This window comes from Tinamus guttatus, unplaced genomic scaffold (assembly GCF_059628265.1).
Source record: "Tinamus guttatus ecotype Peru unplaced genomic scaffold, ASM5962826v1 Tinamus_guttatus_pri_ptg000226l, whole genome shotgun sequence".
NCBI classification, from domain to species: Eukaryota; Metazoa; Chordata; class Aves; order Tinamiformes; family Tinamidae; genus Tinamus; species Tinamus guttatus.
Genome location: NW_028288760.1, coordinates 2,359,519 through 2,381,610, shown reverse-complemented (window position 1 = coordinate 2,381,610; position 22,092 = coordinate 2,359,519). Strand labels below are relative to the sequence as shown.

The window sequence follows — 22,092 nt, the reverse complement described above, 5'->3', positions numbered from 1 at the left end:
AGCTAAGGCTGCGTGTCCTCCCCCATCACTGTCATGACACCATCCTGGAGAGAGACACAAACCACGCACAATTCTTGTGATGCTACAACCATCAGGTCTCTTCACAGGTATCTTTCCACCACTTGAGCCCAGGGAGTTCTGTCTCCACCACTGGTAATTCCTGTCGAGTCTTAAATCCTGCTCAATCCAGTCCTTCCACCTCCTCCTTGGCCAGGCTACAGCCGAGGGGATGTTTCCAAAGGGTGACCCTGGAGCTCGCGTGCCCTGTCCCTGGATGTCACCACGCTCGACCTTTCCTAGAGCAGTTTATCAGACTTCCTCCACTCTCTACTTTCCCTGCTGCCTATAGATTTAATGTATTATTGCTGATGTTACCTTCTTTACAAATGTCAACTAGAATTTCCAAGGAGGAAAGGCAGAGCCAGCCTTGTGCAGGAAGCTGGAGTAAATGAAAGCTCTACATCAATATAGATCTGTATTCCTCCTCTGAAACGTGCTGCTGCTGAGCACACAGGAGATTTCTTGCCTTATTAGTCACTCGAGTCTCTCGATAAAACAATTCAGTGAGTACAAGCTGAAGAGCTGTGACCTCTCTCCAACCAGCAACTTTTTATCTCGTGCAAAATCCCGTATCTCACGGCTGCTCCTAATGCTACGTGACAGCGCTCCGTGATGCCTCTCCTCATCCGCATCCTTGGCGGCTTCTCCAGGGCAGCTCCGCGACCCCGCGTGCGACTCCGCAGGTTCCTTGGGAAGGGAGACACGGTGAGCGGGCTCAGGGGAGAGCATGGGATGCGACGGGGCTCCCTGCAGCTTGCAGGGTCTATCCTGCTCCCAAAACGCAGCCTGTTCCTACTGCAAAGGTTCCTACTGCAGCCCCAGCTGGCAGAGCCACCTCCTCACATGCAGCCCATCACCGCGGCATCAGGAGGCTCCGTTCCCAGCACCGAAGGGTTAAGCTTTGCGAGGCCAGGGCGATCCCGTTGGGAAGGCGGCGCGGAGCATCCCGCCACGGCGGCTGCCCTTCGGGTCGCCGGCTGCCGGAATCTCCCAGCACCGCGAGCGGAGATGGCTCTGACATTTGAAGAATCTGCATGTTGTGGGTCCTTAGGTAACCCCGTAAATGGAGCGTGTCAGGGTTTGTTAAACACTGCATGCGGCTCCGGCACTGCCCTATTTAATCAGAGCTCCAGACAGGACAAGACTAACTGCTCCGCAACGAGACCCGCTCCGGAGCTCGGCTCTCCGCGGCACCAGGGAAGGGGTTTACGTGCCAGCCAGGGAAGCAACTGCAGCTCTCGAGATGTAAGGCAAGAAGGTATCAGAGAACCGAGCAGGACCAGGGGATCGTTTTCACATCAGGTCCCCTAACAGCCTATTCTGCCAGCAGTTTAAAAGAGACACTGTCAGCATTTAAAAAGAGCATTTAAAAGAGGGACTGCCAGGGTGTTTAGATCCTCCGTTTGCATTCCAGGAAGGGTAGGGATATTTTTTTATGAGACTAAACTTCTGTTTTTCTCCCCAAAAGAAAAAAAATACTACTGAGTTAGAGCAACATGATGCTCTGAGCCCATGCCTGAGGCCCAGCCTTTGCTGAGAGGGAAGGGAACTCTCTGCTTCCACACTCATGCTGAGTGAGATGCAAAATAGAAATGGGAGAGCAACTGGGAAGCACACACATATCTCACCTTCTCACAGCACTCAGATTAGTAACAAGCACATTAAACACGGCATCTTTATCTTGATGGTGTTCCCTTATCAGCTCTGGTTTTCCAGGATTCAACGTTCTGTGTTGCATGGAAAAGGCAAGGCCAAGCCAGGTGGCAGCATTTGTCACCTGAAATACATCTCACCCCGAAAGCCTTTTACTGTGTTAAACCCAGGCTCACCTAGAAGGGGTTCAACAGGGGAACAACAACAAAAAAATCCTTATCTCCTGTTACTGCTCCTTATCTTGTTTACCTCTTCTGAACATGACTCTGGACTTGGAGGCTTTCTTGCCCCACGTACACAGACAGGTTGATCCTGTGCCTCCTGCTAAAGCCCTTCCCAACGGTGCCAATTGAGCAGGACGGTCCCCTGCCATCCTGCTGTGCTACACGTCACACCCCTGCACAGGGCTGTAAGACCGAGGAGCAGGATGCAGGGACAGGAAGGCAGGATTTGTCACCGCTGCTCCAGCCATGTGGCAGCCACACTAAGAGGGGTGTGAGATGGAGATCAGCAAAGGATCCACCAGCACCGCCGCGGCCCCGGGAGCCGTGCGGCTGCTCCGAGGCTCTGCACTCCCGTGAGGATGGATGCATTAACCACCCATCCTTGTACTGCTTTGGGACTTCTATTCTGGGTCACGGTGCAAAGCCAAAGTGTGAGCAACCAAGCAGTGGAAGAATGGCATGATTTGGTGACCTGGAGCATGAACACGTTGAGGAGATTCCTGCTAGCTTTGGTGCAGATGGTGCTGCCAAGCACCAACACAAGAGCCCAACACAGGAGCCTCCTGATGAAGGAAAAGTCCCTGCAGGGCTCACAGCACCCATGGGTGCTCAGGGCAGCCCGCCTCTCTCTTTGCCTTACCTTCTCGCTTCATCCCCATTGCAAGACACTTCTGGTACCGGCAGTACTGGCACCGGTTCCGCTGGCGCTTGTCAATCAAGCAGTCCTTGTTGTCTCGGCACGTGTAGGTCAGGTCCTTCCGCACCGTGCGCTTGAAGAAGCCTTTGCAGCCCTCGCAGCTGTAGACCCCGTAATGTTTACCTGGAGGGGGTGCAACGGCTTAGAAGGACTCACCAAGTGTCCAGGCTCCCCACTTCGTTCTCCCTCCCCATCCAGATCTTCCAAGCTTCCCAAGGCCTTTTGTGGCAGTGCTTGGCAGAAGCAGAGGTTTCTTGGAGCAGTGAGCATGAGCTAAATGAGCTAGCGGTGGCTTTGTCCTGTGGCTGATGTCCATAAAATTGGGAGAACCCTACCTGGACTATTTACACTTCCATCTGGAAAAAGCCCTCACCATTCCGTAGCCATAGGCAAAAGGATATGCCACGCAGGAGCAAAACAGGGGGCATCCTGGAGAGTCTCCCTGTTCTCCCCATGACCTGCCTGAACTCACCCTGCCATAAATCAAGTCTTGGCTGGATTTCCATTACGCACCTTCCCCGCTCCTCCTTTTCCAGTCATGCGAGCCTGACGGGAGGCAGGAGGTGTCCTTAAGGACCTCAAAAACTAGATGACCAGAGCACTTACGGAGTGGAAAGCTTTTAAAATAGCACAAGAATAAAGGGAAATAGCACATCTTTATCTCCCAAGAGTGGAATGACTCAATGTGAAGCACATCTTTTTATCTGGTGCTATGTGACGAGACCAGCTACGGATCAAAGGACGGGGTAGGGAGAGGGACACTGAACTAGCTGCACTGCTCAGGGCTCAGGATACAGCCCTGCTGCTACGCAGAGATCTTGGGCATTTGCTATATTGAGGACCAGGGCACATCGGCTACTTCTCTTGTTAAATTCAGAGCGCGATGAAGAACTGAGAAGTCAAAGACCTGAGTTGGGCACATTTCAGCCAGCTCTTGTCAGAAGCTGCCTCCAAGATCAGACAGGCTGGAGGGTGCTTCCCTTTGAAAGGTCTTTTCTTCCCCCTCTCTGTGCTCATCTAGGGAGTTTGCACACAAATACAGCCCACGAAAAACAGGTCACCAGCCCTGACACTGCAGGCTGGTGGTTTTTTCCAGGCTTGGAAGTGAGTCTTACCTGAAGATCTGTCCCCGCAGATGGCACATATGTGCTTGGTGAAGGAGGCCATAGTTCCTGAGGGATGTGCTGGCACTTTGAGGACCCCATTGAGCCCCAAGGGTGGTTTGATGTCTTCTGAGCTGCTGACAGGGTTCATGGGTGAATTGAGCTATTGAGACAAGAGCGCAGAGAGCAGCGGTCACTGAGGAGCAGAGTCACAACACACCCAGGACGTCACCCAACCTCCTGGTCAAGCTCAGTCAAGCTCAGCCACCATCACAAGACGCTGAGGCTGCCCCCAAGAACTGTGTGGACAAGGGTCAAGCCACCTCCACAGCAGGGCCCACCTGTGTTCTTAGACATAGAGGGCCGAGAGAGAGAGGAAGGAATAAGTTCCAAGTGCTACAGCTCCCAGGCCTTCCCATGTGAGCATCCTGCTAATGCTGGCACTCCAGTCCCCACTCCAACCTCACCAACCCCATCCTGGCTTGCAACCTGCTCTCCTTGGCCTTGGTTCTACACCCTCATTGGGTCTAAACCCATGGGAATGACTTCTCATGGGGCCAAGCACGGCTTAAAAATGACAGTGTCCATAATACTGAGTCGAGATGAGGATTTGGGTGCATCCAGAGATGAAAGGGCCGAACGCTACATGTGCTGCTCTGGAGTAAGTGCAAGTGTGATGCTCTGCAATGCTGCCAGCAAACAGAGCTGGGCACCAGCGTGACACGACACGTCCCTCCTATACAGCCCCGGGGGGAAGGAGAAGGGGATAGTCCATCCCTCCTACCCCACCAAGAGAGCTGACACCGCTGCCTAAAGAGCCCCCGCAAGGGACGTTAACAGATGATTTAATAGGAAGGCAAATTCCTCCCGCGCTGCCAGACTCCCGCCCACCTCCATGGGACAGCCCTTATCCAAAGGCACTCGGGAGACTTCCCAGCTTCACGCCACCCGGGATGCAGAGCAGAGAAGATGATTTGCGGTGATGATCCGTGGGAGAGCTGCTGGCTGGGAGCGAGAGCTCGCATGGATGATGAAGGCCAGGACACTGGTGCTTTAGCTCAGCAATTTATATATATCCTTTTAGCATTATCTCTCCAAAGGAAAGCTTCACAGCAAATAAATAGATCCCAGATGCAACAGGGCCTGGCTTTCCAGAACCGCCTTGCGTGGGACACTTGCTTGCAATTTATGGCCTTCCAGCAGCCTCTCTACACGTCTCTCCTGCCTACCCTGTTGTGCATATGGTCCCCAACAGAATCAGTGAAGACAGCGGAGCAATTGCCATTAAAGAAGCACTCGCACCACAGGTCCTGGCGTGCTCTGCTACTTGAGCAAACACTTCCTGCACCTGAGATTATTTTCACATTGCCCCTATGCAGCAATAGACTATTGCCCAGTGCGTGGAGGGAAACTGAGGCATGGAGAGGTGAAAGACCTTGAGCAGAACCAGGCTCACAGCAGCCTGGGCTGGAGGGCCAGGCACATCTAAGCGAGCTCTGCCTCCAGCACCACCTATGCAACCCTGAATAACCTCACTGAGGCACAGAGGAGAGGTGCAGGAGAGGACAGAAAACAGCCCCAGCCTCTAAGTCCTCGGCTAGTGCCCTTATCTCTGTGCCCTCCGTCCCCTCGTGCTCCGTGGGGACTTGCAGCAGGCGCCCAGGGGCTGTAAAACACCCTGTGCAAAGTGTCCTCGGGCAGAGCCAGCCCCGCTGCCGTCACGATGTCCTCCCAAAGCCAGCAGCCTCCACGAGGGGCAGAGGGGACAGGAGGGACTATCCTTGTCTGCCCTGTGACACTTCCCCAGGGACACTTCAGGGCTGCAGTTTCCTAATGGGCCTTCCAAGCCCACAGCCAAAGGAGAAGCTCCCTCCCTGCCAATCTCCGCTGCAGGTCAGAGCTGCAGGATTCCTGCTGCGGTTTGTTGTGCTCCTCTTCCCTAATAGAGACGCGCAGCAATTGGACTTGTCACAAATTAATTCAGGGAAGTCCCCGAGCGGGTGGTTTGTCAATTAGAGGAGCGCGGCGGTTCCTCTGATTGTGACGGCTGCGGGCAGCAGCGGGGGGGATGCTTGGCAGGCAGATGACGAATAACTGCAGAGCGGAGCAAGGTGAATCCGCGACGGAGTGACACTCCTATGGGGAGCCAAAAGGACCTGCAGCCCCCAGGGCATCGCTGCTGGGGCCCGGCCAGAGCGCGGCCGAGCCTCTCCCTTCGGGACGTGTCACCACGTTGGAGGGAAAGCCCCAAGCTCCCCTGGCTCTGGTGGCACCAGGACGAGCCCCACGTGGCACCTTGGCCCCGTGCAAGCCTGGAAGCAGCAGGCAGGGCCGGCGTCCGCGCGTGGTGGACACTCAATGTGGTGGCACCTGCCGTGTCCGCAGCGCAGGGCAGAGGACACGAGGCCTTGGGGTGCTGCTTCCCCAGCACTAGCAGCCCCCTGTGCTTCATCAGGACACCCTGCGCATCCATGGAACAACTTGTGCATCGTTGGGACACCCCGTGCATCCACAGGACACCCTGTGCATCCATGGGATGCCCCATGCATCGCTGGGACACCCCGTGCATCCACAGGACACCCTGAGCATCCACGGGACACCCTGAGCATCCATGGGACACCCCATGCATCACTGGGACGCCCCGTGCATCCACCGAACACCCTGTGCATCCATGGGATGCTCCGTGCATCGTTGGGACACTCTGTGCATTGTTGGGACGCCGCGTGCATCCACGAAACACCCTGCACATCCATGGGACACCCTGTGCATCATTGGGATGCCCCGTGCATCCACGAGACACCCTGCACATCCATGGGACACCCTGCGCATCCACGGGACACCCCGTGCATCGTTGGGATGCCCTGTGCATCCATGGGACACTCTGTCGATTCATGAGACGACCCGTGCATCATTGGGACACCCTGTGCATCCACGGAACACCCTGTGCATCCATGGGATGCCCCGTGCATTGCTGGGACACCCCGTGCATCGCTGGGATGCCCCGTGCATCGTTGGGACACCCCATGCATCCACAGGACACCCTGCACATCCACGGGACACCCCATGCATCCATGGGACACCCCGTGCATCGCTGGGACGCCCCGTGCACCCACGGGACACCCTGCGCACCCACGGGACGCGCCGCGCGGCGCTGAGTCAGCCCGTGCCGCGGGCTGGACGCCGCCGTTCCGCTTCCCATGCCGGGCTGAGCCCCCGCAGAGGCGCCACGTGCGCCCCGCGGTTCCCGCGGCCGAGCAGGGAGCCCGGCAGGCGCGGGGGGATCCAGCAGCGCTTCTGCTTTCGCAGAGCCCCGGCGCCACCGCGGCTCCTCTCCTCCTCTTCCTCTTCCTCCTCTCCAGTTCATTGCTCCGGGGACCACAACGTGCCCCGCTGGCAGCTTCACTTCTCCTGCCTCCCAGGAAAAGGGCCTCCACCGCTCCCCCAGTTATCCTGAAGAGCAGCATCGCGCACAGGCTGCTGCCAGGGATGCCCGGGGGCGGCTGGCACTGCGCAGCTGGGACCCACCATGCACTGAAATGAGGAGGAGAAAGAAATACCCGGGGTGGAAAGCTCCTTTTCCTGCCTGCCTTTCATCTCTTACTGAGAATCCATTATTTCCTCCCCAATAAAAACTTTAGGAAAGAGGGTTGAAAGCCCAAGAACAGCAGGTTCAACCTCTCGGCCAGGCCACGACTGCGCTGCCCCATGGGCACTGCAATCCTGGCGAAGCTCAGCCAGCAGCACTGGCACATCCCCTGCTCCAGTGCCTGCCAAGGGGAATGGGAGAGGGAAAGGGCCGGAGCTGGGAGCCCGCAGCATCCTCGAGCCCCCCCGGAGCTCCGGAGGCTCCGGTGGGAGGGAAGGGCCGCGGCGCCCGGGGAGCGCGGGACGCGCACACCTCTGGCTGCCGTGCGCTCCTGCTCCGCTGCGTTTGCAGAGGTAACGAGGCATGGCCTGATGGCAAGTGGCATCTGCCATCTGATTCAGAGCACCTTCCATCAGCGCTACCTCCGCACGGCGACTCGGGCCCCTCGCTTCATTAAGCCGGGCGCGTTGCGGGCTGGTGCGCGGCCGCATTCCTGCGCCGCGGCCTCCTCCTCCTCCTCCTCCTCCCTCTGCCAGCAGGTAGGTGCTTCCACCCACCGCCGGGGCAGGGACTTAATGCACCCAGACAGAGGACAGATGGTGCGAGCCATTAGACTGAAAACATCCCGTCTCCTCTAGGAAAAGCACTTAAGGACGAGTCCCCGAGCAAACGACAGGCGCCGGCACCGTGCCGTGAGGACAGGGCGATGCCGCGGCGCCGGCGCCATCTGATCACGCTCTTGCTTCCCCTTTTTTGCCCCGTGGAGGGGTTTTATTTCGGTTCCCCTGCCCGGCGCATCCCTAGCGCCTCGCACTCGAAACCGTGCGGCTCCCGTTCCCGTTCCTCCTGCGCTCGTGGCTTCCCTGGCCGCCCTCCTCCCTTCTCTTGCTGATTTTGCTGGTGCTGCCGGTTCCCAGGCGCCTGTTTCACTTCTCCCTTTGCCACCCGGTCCCGAGCGCCGGCTCCGCGCTGGGGACGGGGAACCGGGCGAGCCCGGACGCAGGGATGCAGCTTCCCAGCACAACAACAGGGTCACAGCTCGGGGGACACGAGCCAGCACCGGCTGCAGGGCCAGCAAAGCCACTCGGCAAGCCCCGGCGCGGGGCTAAATGCAGCCCGAGCGCAGCAGCACGTCCCTCCCCAGGCACCCCATAGGAAGACCTGTTATCTCTGGAAATAAATCAGGCCAATATTTAAAAATAAAGGTGCCGGCAGGTGTTTGACTCCCAGCAAGGCTCGGGAATAAATAAACCAGCAGTGAGTGGCAGGTGGTAGCCAATTCCTTAATCTGCCCTTTTACTAAACATATAACGTGCGAGCAGCCAGCAACAGGTGGCGGGGGCTAGCCAGCTCTCCCCGATCCTGCTATTTTTAAAAAGAGCTTATCTCGGGAGAGTTGGAGGGGTTTTTTTACATAATCTCCAATCAGCAAACAGCTGAGCCTCCTCCCGTGAAGAGGGCAGGGAGCCCTGCACGGAGGGGATGCTCGGGAAGCGGTCCCGCTTCCAGCCAGCCCGAAACCTGCTTCAATTTAGGCCACGGGAAAGCCAGTTCTCAGCTGCCCCGGGGGTAGTCACCGCTGGGATGTTTGTTTCCCTGTTGGGTTTCTGCTTCTGCCCTCCCTTTGGCTCCTATGTGTGTCCCCAAGCTGTTCCCGTTGCCGATCCTCCGGCCAGGGGCTGGATGCGGCTCCAGCCCCTCTTGCTGCCGGTCCCTGCGGAGCCGGGGCTGGATGCGGCAGGAAGGGAGCTGGGACAGGAACCCGCCCCTCTTGGCTCACGCCGCATCCCGCGGGAAGCGATTCCTTTCCCACGGCCAGGTACCTTAAAGCCCCTGTTGTCCCCCCCATTACCTGTGGGCTGCTGGTTCCGAATCCCAGGCTGGGCGTGGAGGGGACGGACATCGAGTGCGGGCCCATGGGGGAGCTGATGACGGAGAAGGGGGGCCCCATGCCGTTGATGGGCGAGCTCAGGGTGCTGATGGGCGAGTGCAGCTGCCCCGGGGAGCCCAGCGAGGAGCCGATGCCCGGCCCGATGGACGGATGCAGGGACGGGGCGGCCATGGGGCCCCGGCTCGTCGGAGAGTTCAGGGACGTGGAATTGACTTGGTTGGAAAAATCTGCAGGAGAGAAGAGAAACACCCGGGCTTGAAACTCCAGGCTAGGGCAGGCTTCGACACAGCCCATCCACCTCTTCCCACGAAGCCCTCCCAAAGGGCTCCTTTTCAGCCCCCGCACCTTTGCTTTCTCCCAAACTCCTGATACACCCTCCAATTGCAAGTCAATCTTTAGGAAACATCTGCTGGAGAGCCCACAACATCTCGGACACGGGCTCAGAGGCTCAAGGCCCTTCTAGCTCGAGATGCGGGTGTTGCTGCCTTGCTCTACCCGCTCCACCTGCCTTCAAACCCTCTCGCACGGAGGCACCGTCGCTCCGGAGGTTAATGCCAGAGCGGCTCCCAGCAGGGCCAGGGTTCATCCCTGCACGCGCCACCCCCGCGCCGTGCATTAAATCGGGATTTATCGCGGACGCTCGGGCTGGCTCCGCAGGCCCCGCACGAGCCGGAGCGGCGCTCGGGGAGCCTCGTGCAGCAGCAGCTCGCGGGCTGCGTCCGCCCGGCTCCGCATCCCGCGGGAGCGGGAGGAGGGGGCGGCGGGAAGGGGGGGTTTAAAAATAGCCGGCGATTCTCCGGAGAGGCGACGCGGAGCCGCTCCTGGCACGTTTCCTCCCCATCCTGTCACGCTGCTGCACAACAATCCCGCGAGGAAGCGGGCGCCTCGCGCGCCCTCCGCGCCGGAGCTGCCCGGAGGCGACGGGGCGGCCGGTCCCGAACGCCCCACGAGCCGCAACTGCCCCCGGGTTTTACCCCAGGGAAGGCACCGATGCGGCCGGGGGCGTTTGGGGGCTGCTGGTGGGGGGCTCTGCGTTTGGCTGCAGACCCCCAAATCCTGGAATCGCCTCCTTGAGTCGCCCACACGGCATCCCGCATCCCGCTTTCCAGCCGTGGAGGCTCCGGCCCCGGAGCGACGGTGCTGGGGGGCCAGGCGAGCGGCTCCCTGCCCCGCTTCCCTGCCCAGGGCAGCGGCCGCGCTCGGAATCCCGCTGGGATCCGCGCGACTCCCGCGGTGCCGGGCAGCCGGCGCGCCCTCGGATGCGCGCTCCCAAACTTGTAGCCATAACAGGATTAGAGACGCGAGGAAAGAGGCCGGCTCCCCGCGGGGATAATGCCTTAAACCTGCCAGGCACGAGCCGGGATGCGGATCCCCGCGGCAGCCGGCACGGCAGCCAGGGATGCACAAAGGGAATGGGATTAGGCGCTTCCCAAGCCTTGCCAGCTCCCATGCCGTGGGATTCCCGTCCCAGCGGGCAGCCCCAGCACAGGCGCTCGGCAGCCCAAGGCAGTGGGAAATCGGGGCTGCCGGAGCATCCCGGGGGCTCGGAGCGGCGGAGGGGAGGGACGTGTGTCCCCAAGCCATGTCCGTGCCCTCTTCCATGCTCTCTTCCCAATCGGGAAGCACCAAAGGAGCTCCCATTGCCCGGCTCCCGGCGAGGGGGCTGAGGTCCTCGGAGGGCCGGCCCCGCGCTGGCACTTGCAGGATGTTGATATAAAATAATCGCCGGCCACCGCGTCACCCAGGGCGGAGTGACGCGCGCGCGGCATAACAGGAACCCTCGGAAATTCCTTGAGGCTGCAGGATTTGTTGCTGGGGGGTGAGCAGACCAGGAAGGGGCTTCCTGGCTCTCTGCTTTTTGGTTCTGCAAGGGGGCAGAGGAAGAGCAGGCTCTGCTGTCACCCTGCGCCCCGGACACTCCGGATTCCCGGGATGCAGCGGTGCAAGACCCTGTGTTACCCCCTGCAGCTCCGTGTAGCCCGGTATCCCCATCCCGAGGGGTGACAGCACCCACGGGGACACCCTACGGCTCCGAGCTGCCCTCCCGCTCAGCGGGACGCACACGAGGAGCCAGGCGGGCGATCCCGGCTCCGGAGCGCGCCGCGGAAGCGCCGGGAAGATGCGCCCGGATGCCCGTGCCGGGATATGTGCGGGGGAAGCAGCCACTTGAGCCGACGGCCACGGAGAGGAAGCGCTGGCCGGACTTTGCTTTTAAAGCAAGATCCTGAATATCCCATGCGAGGCCGCGGGCAGCCTGTGCCTATCCAAGGGGTCACCCAAGCCGCTGGCCCGGCTCTTCTCCCAGAATGAGCCACCCTAGGGTCTCGGAACGCTCCGGATTCCCATCCCGCTCCGCGCTGCCCGCTCTGCGCTCCTGCTTTCCAAGCAGACACATTCCCCGGCACCCACGGAGCAGCCGGGCGTGTTTCGCAGGGCCGGTTTGGAGAAAACACTGGAGGCAAAAAAACAAAAGGGAAAAAAGTGAGGGGAGGGGAGGGACGAGCGCGCCGGCGCTGAGCGGGCACGTCGGGAGCCGCGCGGACGGGCACGGGCTCGTGCTCCGCTCCGTTGGCACCACGGGCAGCCCAAAGCCCGCGGCCGAACGCCCTGAAATCTGAACCAGACCTGAACTCCTTCAAGAGCATCCGTGACTCCCAGCCCGGCCCAGAGCAGCTCCTGGACGCGGGGAAGTCTCCGCTGCGGAGCCGAGCGTCGCCCCGCGCAGCGCTGCAGACGTCACCGCCGGGAGGGACGGCAGCGGGAAGCGTTTACAGCTGCCAGATCCAGTGAGATTTCACCCAAAATGTCACTTAGCCAAAAGAAAACAAACAAGGAAACTTAAGATGAAACATTTGTTTTCCAAGGAGCTCTTCAGAGCCTGACGTGCCTCTGGCTGCAGGTAGCAGCTGTGTTTCTGCAGTCGCCGCAGGACACGTTTCTATCACTGCGATGTTTGGCTCCCTCCGTGTAACAAATATTACCCCAATCTCTCATGGGATTTGGTATCCTGCGCTGTTGGAAGGTGCTGGAGATGTGATCTGGGGCCAGGGCTGCTTGAAACCATGGGGAACCTTCCCAAACCCCTTCATTGCCCCTCCAGAAAAGTCCTGCCCTCCGCTGCTCTGCTGGAGATGGAGCAGATTGAAGCTTCAGCATCACCCAGTGCCAAATGAGCAGCCCAGGGGGGAATGAGCTTCTCCTTGCAGGACCCACAGCCCATTCGAGGCCAAAGCCAGGCTCAAAAATAGAGCTGGAGTCGCCCTGCTCACGAGGGGGTTAAGGAAGGAAGATTCCCCAGGGAAGGATCCCGACCTGGACACGAGAAATCCCCCCTCCACGGGCTGCCTATCGGGCCTTGAACCTTAGAGGAACTCCGGGAACAAATAAACTCCAAAGAGGAAAAGAAAAAGACTAAGAAAATAGCCTTAATATAAACAAATTTAAACAAATAAACACCGAGACTGATGGATACCATTTGGCCTGCAGCAGCCCGGGCAGCTATTTTTCCAAACACATTTTCAGTTGAATCAATGTGAGACTATTCATTTTTCTTATGTAACTTAGCCATTTATAGCGGTTTTGTGTGACTATCTTTTGACCAAAATAAACTCTTTGCCTGTTTCTAAATGCAAAAAAAGAGAAAAAAAAAAGTCTCAAAGCATTTCCCCTTCTTGACACACCCCTAAATTGCAGCTATTTTCTCTGTATACCCTTTGTTGGAACACAACGACCTCTATATCTCTTAGAAGATGCCCCATGGCAGCTGGGAGATCACACACGAGAGCTGTTCTGCAGCTCAACCATTTGCATGGAAGCTTTTTTTTCCTCTCTCTCAACCATGCAGCCGCGAGCCACAAAATTTGGATGGGAATTTTCCCAAAGAGCGGAGATGTTTAGGGCAGGGCCGCACGATCCGTCTGAAGCGACGGGTTTGGAGCGTCCCCCGCGGTGCAGGAACGCGTTTCAGCCGCAACCATCGCACCAAGCAGAGCCGGAGCTGGCCTCAAAGATAAGGAACCTGTTTCTCCTTTTTCTTGCGTGCCCTTTATACCATTTCTGCCTTGCAATACTGCTTTGGGGCGGCATAATCCTTGTTTCATGGGAATCCTTAAGACAGCTCCCAAGGTAACAGGAGAACGATCCCGAGGCGGCTGCATCCAGCCGGAGCGCCGGGAGCAGCCCGAATCCAGCACTGCCTTGTGTGACCTTCGCCAAGGTCACGCGGGAAACTGGAGCCAAAGCTGGGAAAAGATCCCGGGAATTGCACGGCATCACAACTGCTGCATCGGCCTTCCCCATATTTCTTCCTTCTGGCTTCATGACAGACAGCGCTCTTACACTGCCCTTAGTTTGAAGCAAAGGAAGAAAACATCTTCACAAAACATTTGTCCCCGTTTTCAAGCGGCAGCACTAGACACTCGGAGCAGTGCAAACAAGTACAGAACGTCCCCGTGCAGCCTCCCTGGTATTCCCCATCCTTGTGGCAATCTCTGGGACAAGAGCATAAATATCTACTTTGGACTGATAAAATTCCCGAGCCAGTTTGGAACTGACAAAGTTCCATGTGCTGGAAGCCACCACGTCCCCGTGTGCCACCACCTTGTGGGGGTTTCCTATTGCATCCCACTATCCTGGGCACCGGGATCTTCCAGAGGGGCTGCTTTTCCCAGCTGTGATTCGTAGCCTGACACCTAGCAAAAGCTTTTGCTGGTATCACAACATCAATAAGGACCGGGTGGTTTTAACTTCTCTGCACAAGCAAAATGCCCCAGAGCAGAAACAACTGCAACGGCCAGAGGTGCTTTTTCCCAGAAGAGCTCATTTGTACTGGAATAAACTGTACCAGCATAAGCTTTTGCCAGTATAATCTTCATTTATGCTTAAGAGGCTTTTCCAATAAAACTAGGGTGACCCAGCTCTGTCGGTAAACATTTCCCAACGCACCCGCAGCGTTTACGCGGAAGCGACGCGGCTCGGCGCTGGCGCACGGAGGCAGGGAGCTCCAAACCCCTTTCTGGAGCCACAGCAGATCCTTCCTGCAGCCCGAGAAGGCCCCGGGCACAGAGCGCGATCGCGAGGGCCGCGAGCGCCGCACGCGATGGCAGCTCCCCGGCGAGCAGCGAACACGGCTTTGGAAGGCTGCCCACACCTCGGCGCTTCCTCTTTTGTATATTTTTTTTGCATTTTTTTTTTTCCTTCTCAGCACCTCTTCCTCCTTAATCAGAAAGCGGATCAATTCTGGGTATTAACCAGCAGGAAATTCTAAATTTGGGCGGCCACTCCCTTCCTCGCGGCGCTCGGGGCCGCGCGCGGAGGCGGCAGCAGGGAGCAGAAATCTCTGCTCTGAAGTGAGAGCGGGTGCAAAGCTCAGCCGTGCAGGCCATGGGAATCCGCATGGAAATGCCATGCGTTTCGAGGGCCCCTTTCCCTCTTTTGAGGCATTTCGTGGGGTGAGTTTCTCTAACTCTGCTCGCCAGTGAAAACCACTGTCCATTTTCAGTCACTCCCCCAAAGCGGCACTGAGATTTCCTAGATTTCCACCCAAAGAACCTCCAGAGACTCAGGTTTTTGCCTGCTGTCCTCTCCCCTTGGCCAGGACAAGGGGGTCCGACCACAATTTTCCTGAGAAATTTGCTCTGGGAATATATTGACCACAAGAGGTCAGGTCATCGCTTTTGTCCCCAGTCGAAGATGCGGGTGGAAAGAGAATGTGTTTACAGCACTGTTATTTCAAATAGCCCTTGGCCTGCAATCTTGAGCAAGGTTGCTCCGATTTCGTACCAGCGCGGCCGGGAAGCAGCCCAGGGCTCTCTCATCCCTGCTGCTTCCATAGGTTTTGGGGAGCAAACAGTCCCCTCCTGCAAGGAGAGGCCAAAGCGATGGACTCGCTGCCAGCTCCAACCCATTTGAGAGTCTACGACCTCCACTCAAACCTTGCATGAGAGAGAAGCCAAAGAAGGATGAAATGAAAAGCTCGGAGCGTAAAACATAGAACATGCTGCTCTTTTAAGTCTAATAAAGCTCTTCTGGGCTGACTCAGCCACGCAGAGGGATGAGGATGGAGCAAGAGATGCTTCTTCCCCTTTGCAGCCATCGTGGGCACAGAAGAAGCCGCAGGAAGGTGCACAGAAGTACTGCTACCACGTGCGTTAGCCCCAGCATTTCCTTTCAGGTTACTGCAGTGATGCATTTTCAAAGGTTATGTGAACCCTTCTTTTTCATTTCTAGACTTGAGCGCACAGAAAAACCTGAAAACGTCCCTTCCAGACACTGCTGAAGCCTTAACCCGGGAGAGCAAACGCAAATGTTTCCTTCCGTGGGCGTTCAAAAATCAAAACCCGCGATTTATTTTGAGAAGCCGCTTCGTGATTTCGGCGCCTTTCGCCGACCGCACTCGGCACTTTCCCCCGAGAACCGTTGGCCGGAGCCGCTGCGGTTCCGAGGGGCGCTGGGAAACGGGGCCGCCGCGCCGGGGCGGCCGCGGGGTTTCGCTTTGACCAAGCGACAACCTCAAAGCGGCCGCGCCGCTCGCCCGGCCTCCTGCCTCCCCTCGCTATCCGTGTTGGATGCCGCCTCCCGCCGGCGTTTCGCCTTACGGGGTCGTCGGGTGTGGAATTACAGCGCCCACGAGGAGCGTTGCCACCCGTGAACCTCTCCTTTTCCCCCCAGGCCAACGCCGAGTTCGGCGGAACGGCCGCTTTTCTCCCGAAAGGGCGGAGGGGAAGGAGCACCAATGCGCCGGGACGCGGAAACGGCGCCATTTTGGGAACCCCTCCGTGACCCCCCGTCTGGGTCCTCGTGCATCCAGCTCCAACGCGGGTCCTCCCTCCCTCTCCGGCTCTTTTCTGTCCTCCGGAAACAACTCAGGGCTGGGCGGAGCGGCGCAGATAAAACGAGGCCGCCCGAGCGCCAAGGGGAAGGGTGACCCTGCGGTTGCGGCCCAGGGCTGGGGCTCACGAGAGCCGGGCGCCGCTCGGGGCTCTCTCTGTGTCATGCAACCTCTGATGCAACTTTCGCGGGTGACTCAGGCCTTAGCAACACTCACATTTTCTGCCCAAAGCGCCCGGGCGGCTCCCCGGGGGCTCCATCCCTACCCCATCACCTATTTCTTCGGGCTTCCAAGAAGGCCTTGGAGCCTCCATGGGAAGAGCGGGAGACCCGCATGGGCGGCCGGGCCTCAGGGAGGGCAGCCGAGAGCCCGCCGGGCCCGCGGCGGCCGCTCGCGCCAGCAGCCCGCTACAAGGGGAAGGAAGCCGTCGGGGGCTATTCCCATTCCCCGAGGCCTCCGGGAGGGAATATTCCAGAAGCCGCGCGAGCGGAGGAAGCGCTCGCGGCCGCCGCTTCCTCCGGCTTCCTGCGCGGAGCGCGCGGCCGGGCCGGCGCAGGGGAGGGAGCGGGCGGCTCGCGGGCCGCTCCGGAGGCCGGGAGCGGGCGGAGGGGGAGGAAGGAGGGGCGCAGCGAGGCAAACAAGGATTCTGCTGATAAAGCAGATGTGACTCAATCACACGCTTGTGCAAAGATGTCACAACAGCCCTGAGAAATTGCAGGCTCCGATTTCAGCCCTCGAGGGCCCGCGCCGGCCCCGCGCGCACAATGTGCTCTGTTCTGCTGTCAGCGCCTCGGCGAGTGCCCCTAATTTACTGGCTGGGAACCCGCGGCGGGGACGGGCAATAATAGGGGCAGTGTCGGGCCGGCTACCAGGGCCGGGGGCTGCCGGCCGCAGCGGGGAGGACGGAGCGTCGCGGTTCCCCCCAGCTCGTGCTCCTGCCATGGAAGTGGCCCAGATCGTGGCCTCGCTGCCTTTCTCCCCCTGCACCGGCCTCCGAGCGTCCTGTCCCTCGTGCCAAGGTGCCGGCTCCGTGTCCGGCCCGGCCCCGCTCCCGCCAAGGCCGCCTGCGGGAGGAAGATCAGCGCCTCATCCTCGCCGGCGAAGGCTGCTGACCTTTGCATCCTCCGTGACTTTATCCCATCCTCTGGAAGAAGCACGGCGAGAGCGCAGTGGTCCCGCAGGTTGCTGAAGCTCGTTATGGCCTTTTAATTACATCCAATTGCGGTTTTATGGGCTTACGGGCAAATTGGAAGTGATCTAATTGCCCTTGAGGGGGTGCTACGCTCTGAGCTAGGAAAACCCAAGCAGGATCCAGCGAGACACAGGGGGAGCTTGGAAGTATTCGGCTCGCTCGGAGAGCAGAAAAGAGAAGTTTAGTTTCACGTCGAGCCTCCCCCAGGGCCTCCCGGGACGGAGCCGCACACGTGGCACGTGCTGCTCCGCGAGCAAGCCGGGAATCGGGAATCGCGGCGGGACGGGAGGGCTCCACCCAGCCGGGAGATCCCGCTTGCTTCCAGCCGCTGCGAATCCCTTGCAAAAAAAGGCAGGAAAAACAGCAGCAAGAAGGGAGCGCAAGGAAGGGGGGCTGCGAGCTCTGGGTACCTCCACCTCCAAAAGGGGCCTGATAATCCATGTTGTCTCCGAGCAATCGGAGCAAAAGCTCTAGGCCAGGGTCTGCTCCTCGGTGGCCACATAGGTGCCCACGTGCCACAGAGCGACCTCAGCCCGCGTCCCTGCTCGTGAGATTAAACAATAAATGTTAAATAGTAACGGGGAAGAGAGCAGCGATCTACCTTTATGTGGCTGGAAGCAGCTAATGCAAGAACTGGAGACCCACTGAAAAATAATCAGCCCTCCGCCTTCTCCAGAGCATGCAGGGCTTTCAACTGCTGGATGCTGCAAAGTTTCCACGTAAAACAGGACACAGGGTCCCCCGATGAAGGGTTTGCCCAGCTGGCCTGATTGAACAGATCGAGAGCAAACTCGGCCCCTCGTCTCCGCGCTCAGGCTGCCTTCCTGCAAACAGATCGGTTACAGCGGCGGCCACCGCAGAGGTGCCTGGTGCTCCGAGCTCCGCACGGGTAACATGAGCTTCCAGCAGCTCCCGCGCAGGGTTAACCCTTTGGAAGAGCGGCCGTGCTGCCCCGCCGGCAGCTGGGGAAAGGCAGAACCAGGAGCTCTCCGCGTGCTCCCTCGGAGAGATCTGGCACGAGCCAAATCCGAAAGACCGGGAGCGGGAGCAGCCGGGGAGCTCTCCCCGCCACCGGCTCCAAGCTCCGAGGGCTCCAACACACCAGTCCAGTGTTTTAGCTAAAACTAAACCAAAAGCTAAGCTAAACCCTCGGATGATGCATCTTGGAGCCCCGGGAGGCGGGAGACAAAATGCTGCAGCAACCTCAGCTATTTTTACTCGCTGTGGAGATTGACTGGAGGCTCTGCTAGGAGCGGAGGCACCTCCGCACGGCCGCGCTGCTCCTCTGCCCCTGCCCGTGCTCAACAACGAAAGCTGCAGCCGACATAAGGGTCCCTGCCTGGCAGGACATCCCTGTCCTGCTGAACCCCTGATCAATGGGACAAGCTCAGCCGAGGAGAGTTCCCCATGAGTGGGGAACTTGGCACTTCTGTTTTCGCCGCGAGCAGAAGCGCCGCTCGCAGCCTCCTGGTTAAGGGGTTGGTGCCGTTGGCACCACCGCGAGCAGGGGAGCGCGGAGCTGGCACAGGGACGGGGCAGGCAGCAGATTCCACCGTGTTCTGCGGCCTCCCTCCTGAAACTCGTTTTCAGGAACAGCAGCCTCCAAGCACCGGCCAGGCGGATTATATCCCGGTGCTGGGCGCACGCATTAATCCAGATTTGAGATAATTACAGTCATTTGCTTGGCATAATGGGCTTTAATCGACCCAACGTGGCTGGCGCTAGCGCTCGCCACCAGCACGCAGCTGGCATCGAGGCACCCTGAAGCCGTTCGGCACCGGCCGCGCCGCGAGCAGCAAGAGGAAACGCCACCCAACCCACACACAGCGTCTTCCTCCGCCCCATCCTCTGCCTCACGCAGACCATGGGCTCCTGAGCAACGAGACAAGAGTCCCCTGCCTCCAAGGCTGGGTCTGGACCTTGCTAGTCTGTGTGCACGTCTATATATATGTTTACATATGCATATATATGCACGCACACAATTATAATGGCTTTTCTGTAGTCCTCCTTAGGACAGGATAAGGGGTAGTGGGTACAAGTTGAACCCCAGGCAGTTCCATCTCCATGTGAGGAAGAACTTCTTTGCTGTGAGGGTGGCAGAGCCCTGGCACAGGCTGCCCAGAGAGGCTGTGGAGGCTCCTTCTCTGGAGATCTTCAAACCCGCCTGGTTGCCACCCTGTGCCCTGTGCTCTGGGTGTCCCTGCTGGAGCAGGGGGTTGGACTGGGTGATCCCTAGAGGTCCCTTCCAACCTCAACCATTCTGGGATTCTGTGAAATGCAGGACCACAGCAGCTGGCTACAAGGCCAAGACCCGCCTGATTCTTCATGCTGAAGACCTGGCAGGCCTGGCTCGGCTACAAGATGTCCTCGGTTCCGATGACATCTCACGAGCATCTGATTGGGAAGAGCTGTCACTCCAAACAGCTTCATTACCGGGAGCTGTACAAGGGCACATAGGGTTGAAACTTTCTCCCACGGGAATCCCTTGCTCCTGGCCTCCTTGGGGAAATGGCCACCTCCCATTCCAAGGTGGGAAGCTGAGCAAGAGAACTCCATCAGCCCGCTCCCACCAGCATTTTTATGCTTGAAACTTAATTAAAGAGCATAGAAGGCTGGAAACCCAAGATGGGCAAAGGAGTCTCAGAACTGCTGCCCCTTCCCATCTCAGCCGCAGCACCGCCAATCCAAGCTCCTTGCTCCTCTCTTGCCAACTGGAGCACGCTCCGGAGCAGGGCGATCGCCTCGGGGCCAAACCACCCACTTTGCACCACAGCTGGAGGTCCAGGGGAAGGAGCCTGAGAACCGGGTGCCTACGTGCGGCAGGAAGACGCCTGACAAGATAGGGAAGGCAGCTGCCAGATCCAGTTCGCCTTCAATAAAAGCAAGTTCCCTCTGGAAGCCAAGACAGCGCGCGCTGTTTTTAAAGAGAAGCTGCCTTTGGCCTCACGTGACCCTCCCAGGGTTAGGGGACACGAGCTGGGCGGGAGGGAAAACTCAATCCCACCCTGATGTTTCCCTCCAAAACCACTCGCCCTGCGGCTGCCAAGACGGACGGGCAGGTCACCAGGTTGTTCTCACATCCGAAGGCAGGGAAAGAGGCTTGGGAATGCCATTCCCGGGCAGGCTGCAGCAAAGGATGCGCTGCTTGGAAGCGGCCTTTGGGCTTCAGTTTCTGGTTCGAGTCCAGAGCTAATTAGGCTGCACCAAGTCCAATCAGATAGCCTCAGCTAATTGAGTTCGGTACGGTCAGGTCAACGTCCAGTGGGTCTCTGCATTCCACACATGTTGTCCGCCTGCAGATAACCAGCAAGGCCTGGGACTGGAAGGGGAAGGACCCCTAGAAAAATGTTTGCTTCACATACGGACAGAACTGCTCCATGCTGGAGCAGCAAAGCAGCTCCAGATTAACCCAGAGGACACTGCAAGCATCTTCCTCGAGCCCAAGGAAAGCTCATGATGGATGAAGATGCCCAGAGAATAACACTGGGACAAAACTAAAAGAGAACAGGGATAAAAGCAGGGAAACTATCTACTAGGCTTTGATGGACATTTTGCACAGTGTCATTCAGAGAATTAGCTGCTTGCTGAGTTACATGGTACAGAAGATAATATCAGCTCAACTGATCTACAAAACAATACAGCAAGAGGAAATCAGCCAAATGCCCTGCCAAGCAGCTATCAAAAAATAGCTAAACCAAAGCTAGTTGTCCCAGAAACCTGGGAGAGGATTAGTGCACAACACTTCACCTACTAATAGCTGCTGGCAACCTCGCTGGACCTCTGCAACTTGCACCCAGGCAGACTGTGCCCAGGGAACTCCCACCCCACGCACGGTGGGGCCTGGACAGCAGCAATTACGGCTTATCTCCTCCATCCCTTCCAGCTGATTTACCCCCAGCTAATCAGCATGGAGCAGCTGGAGCAGAAAGCCAGTTGGAGCAGAGCTGAGAGCTGTCATTAGCCTTTTCATTTTCTCATGTTCTCTTTATGACGGTATTTAGAGATGTCCCTTCTCTAGGACGACTGCCGATGTCTCCGGTAGCGCTGCTACAGGAGACGGCCTCACTCAGCAGGTCCTGTCTGCTCTCATTTACACAGAGGCCCAATGACACCAACCTACTGGTCGGTTCTTGAACAAACCAGGGATGCAAAAAATGGAAGGAGAAACAGGTTCATCATCAGAATTTGATCCTCATGCTGCATGTTTTCCAGGTTATATGTCGGGTACCTCTCCAGCAGGAGCGCCAGGAGACACCAGCACACCAAGAGCCACATTAAGTACCAAGATCAGCCCAGCACACAGCTCAATACAGACCAAACTGACCCACGCAGCAGGGCAAATACTAATGTTCTGTCCAGCATGTGCTCCACCCTCTGCACGGCTACCAAGACCTCATCCAAAGCTGGCTTAGATGCGTCTACAGTAGACTTTGGCCACCTCCAGCAACTTTATATCTTGTAAAAGCAGAGAGTGTGTTAGAGCCATGGCTCTGCGAGCAAGCGAGGCTGCCAGTACATGTTCCACAGCAGCTCCCCGACATGCCTGGGCATTACAACTTGGATTTAGTCAGATGAGGAACATGGGGTGGGACGGAGAGCAGCTAAGCGCTACTGCTATGGAGAACAGCAAGGAAGACGCAACGAGCGCCAGTCTGAGAAACTAGCTAGACAGGACAGCCAGAGCAGAGCCTGTCCTCAGACGTGACAAAAAGGCAGCACTCGGTCCCAGGCTTCTAGTTGTGTCAGTGCTTCATTCCCACAAGAAAGCAGGAGCTGTGGAAAAGCCCCATACAGATGGATCACTAGACGTATGTTTGAAATCAAAGCTGCCCTCTAAATATTCCCATTTTGGCCCCT

General features: G+C 58.2%; 1 protein-coding gene across 1 annotated transcript in view; it reads right to left on the bottom strand.

Moving 5' to 3' along the window:
* RXRA (retinoid X receptor alpha) overlaps window positions 1–22,092 on the bottom strand; it is an 84,365-nt gene that overhangs the window by 26,099 nt on the left and 36,174 nt on the right. Inside the window, exons 2-4 of the mRNA XM_088525330.1 lie at window positions 9,176–9,441; window positions 3,750–3,900; window positions 2,578–2,757 (exon numbers count right to left, since the gene is read on the bottom strand). Of these exons, the coding sequence (XP_088381456.1) occupies window positions 2,578–2,757; window positions 3,750–3,900; window positions 9,176–9,441 (597 nt within the window). The remainder of the gene's footprint in view (window positions 1–2,577; window positions 2,758–3,749; window positions 3,901–9,175; window positions 9,442–22,092) is intronic.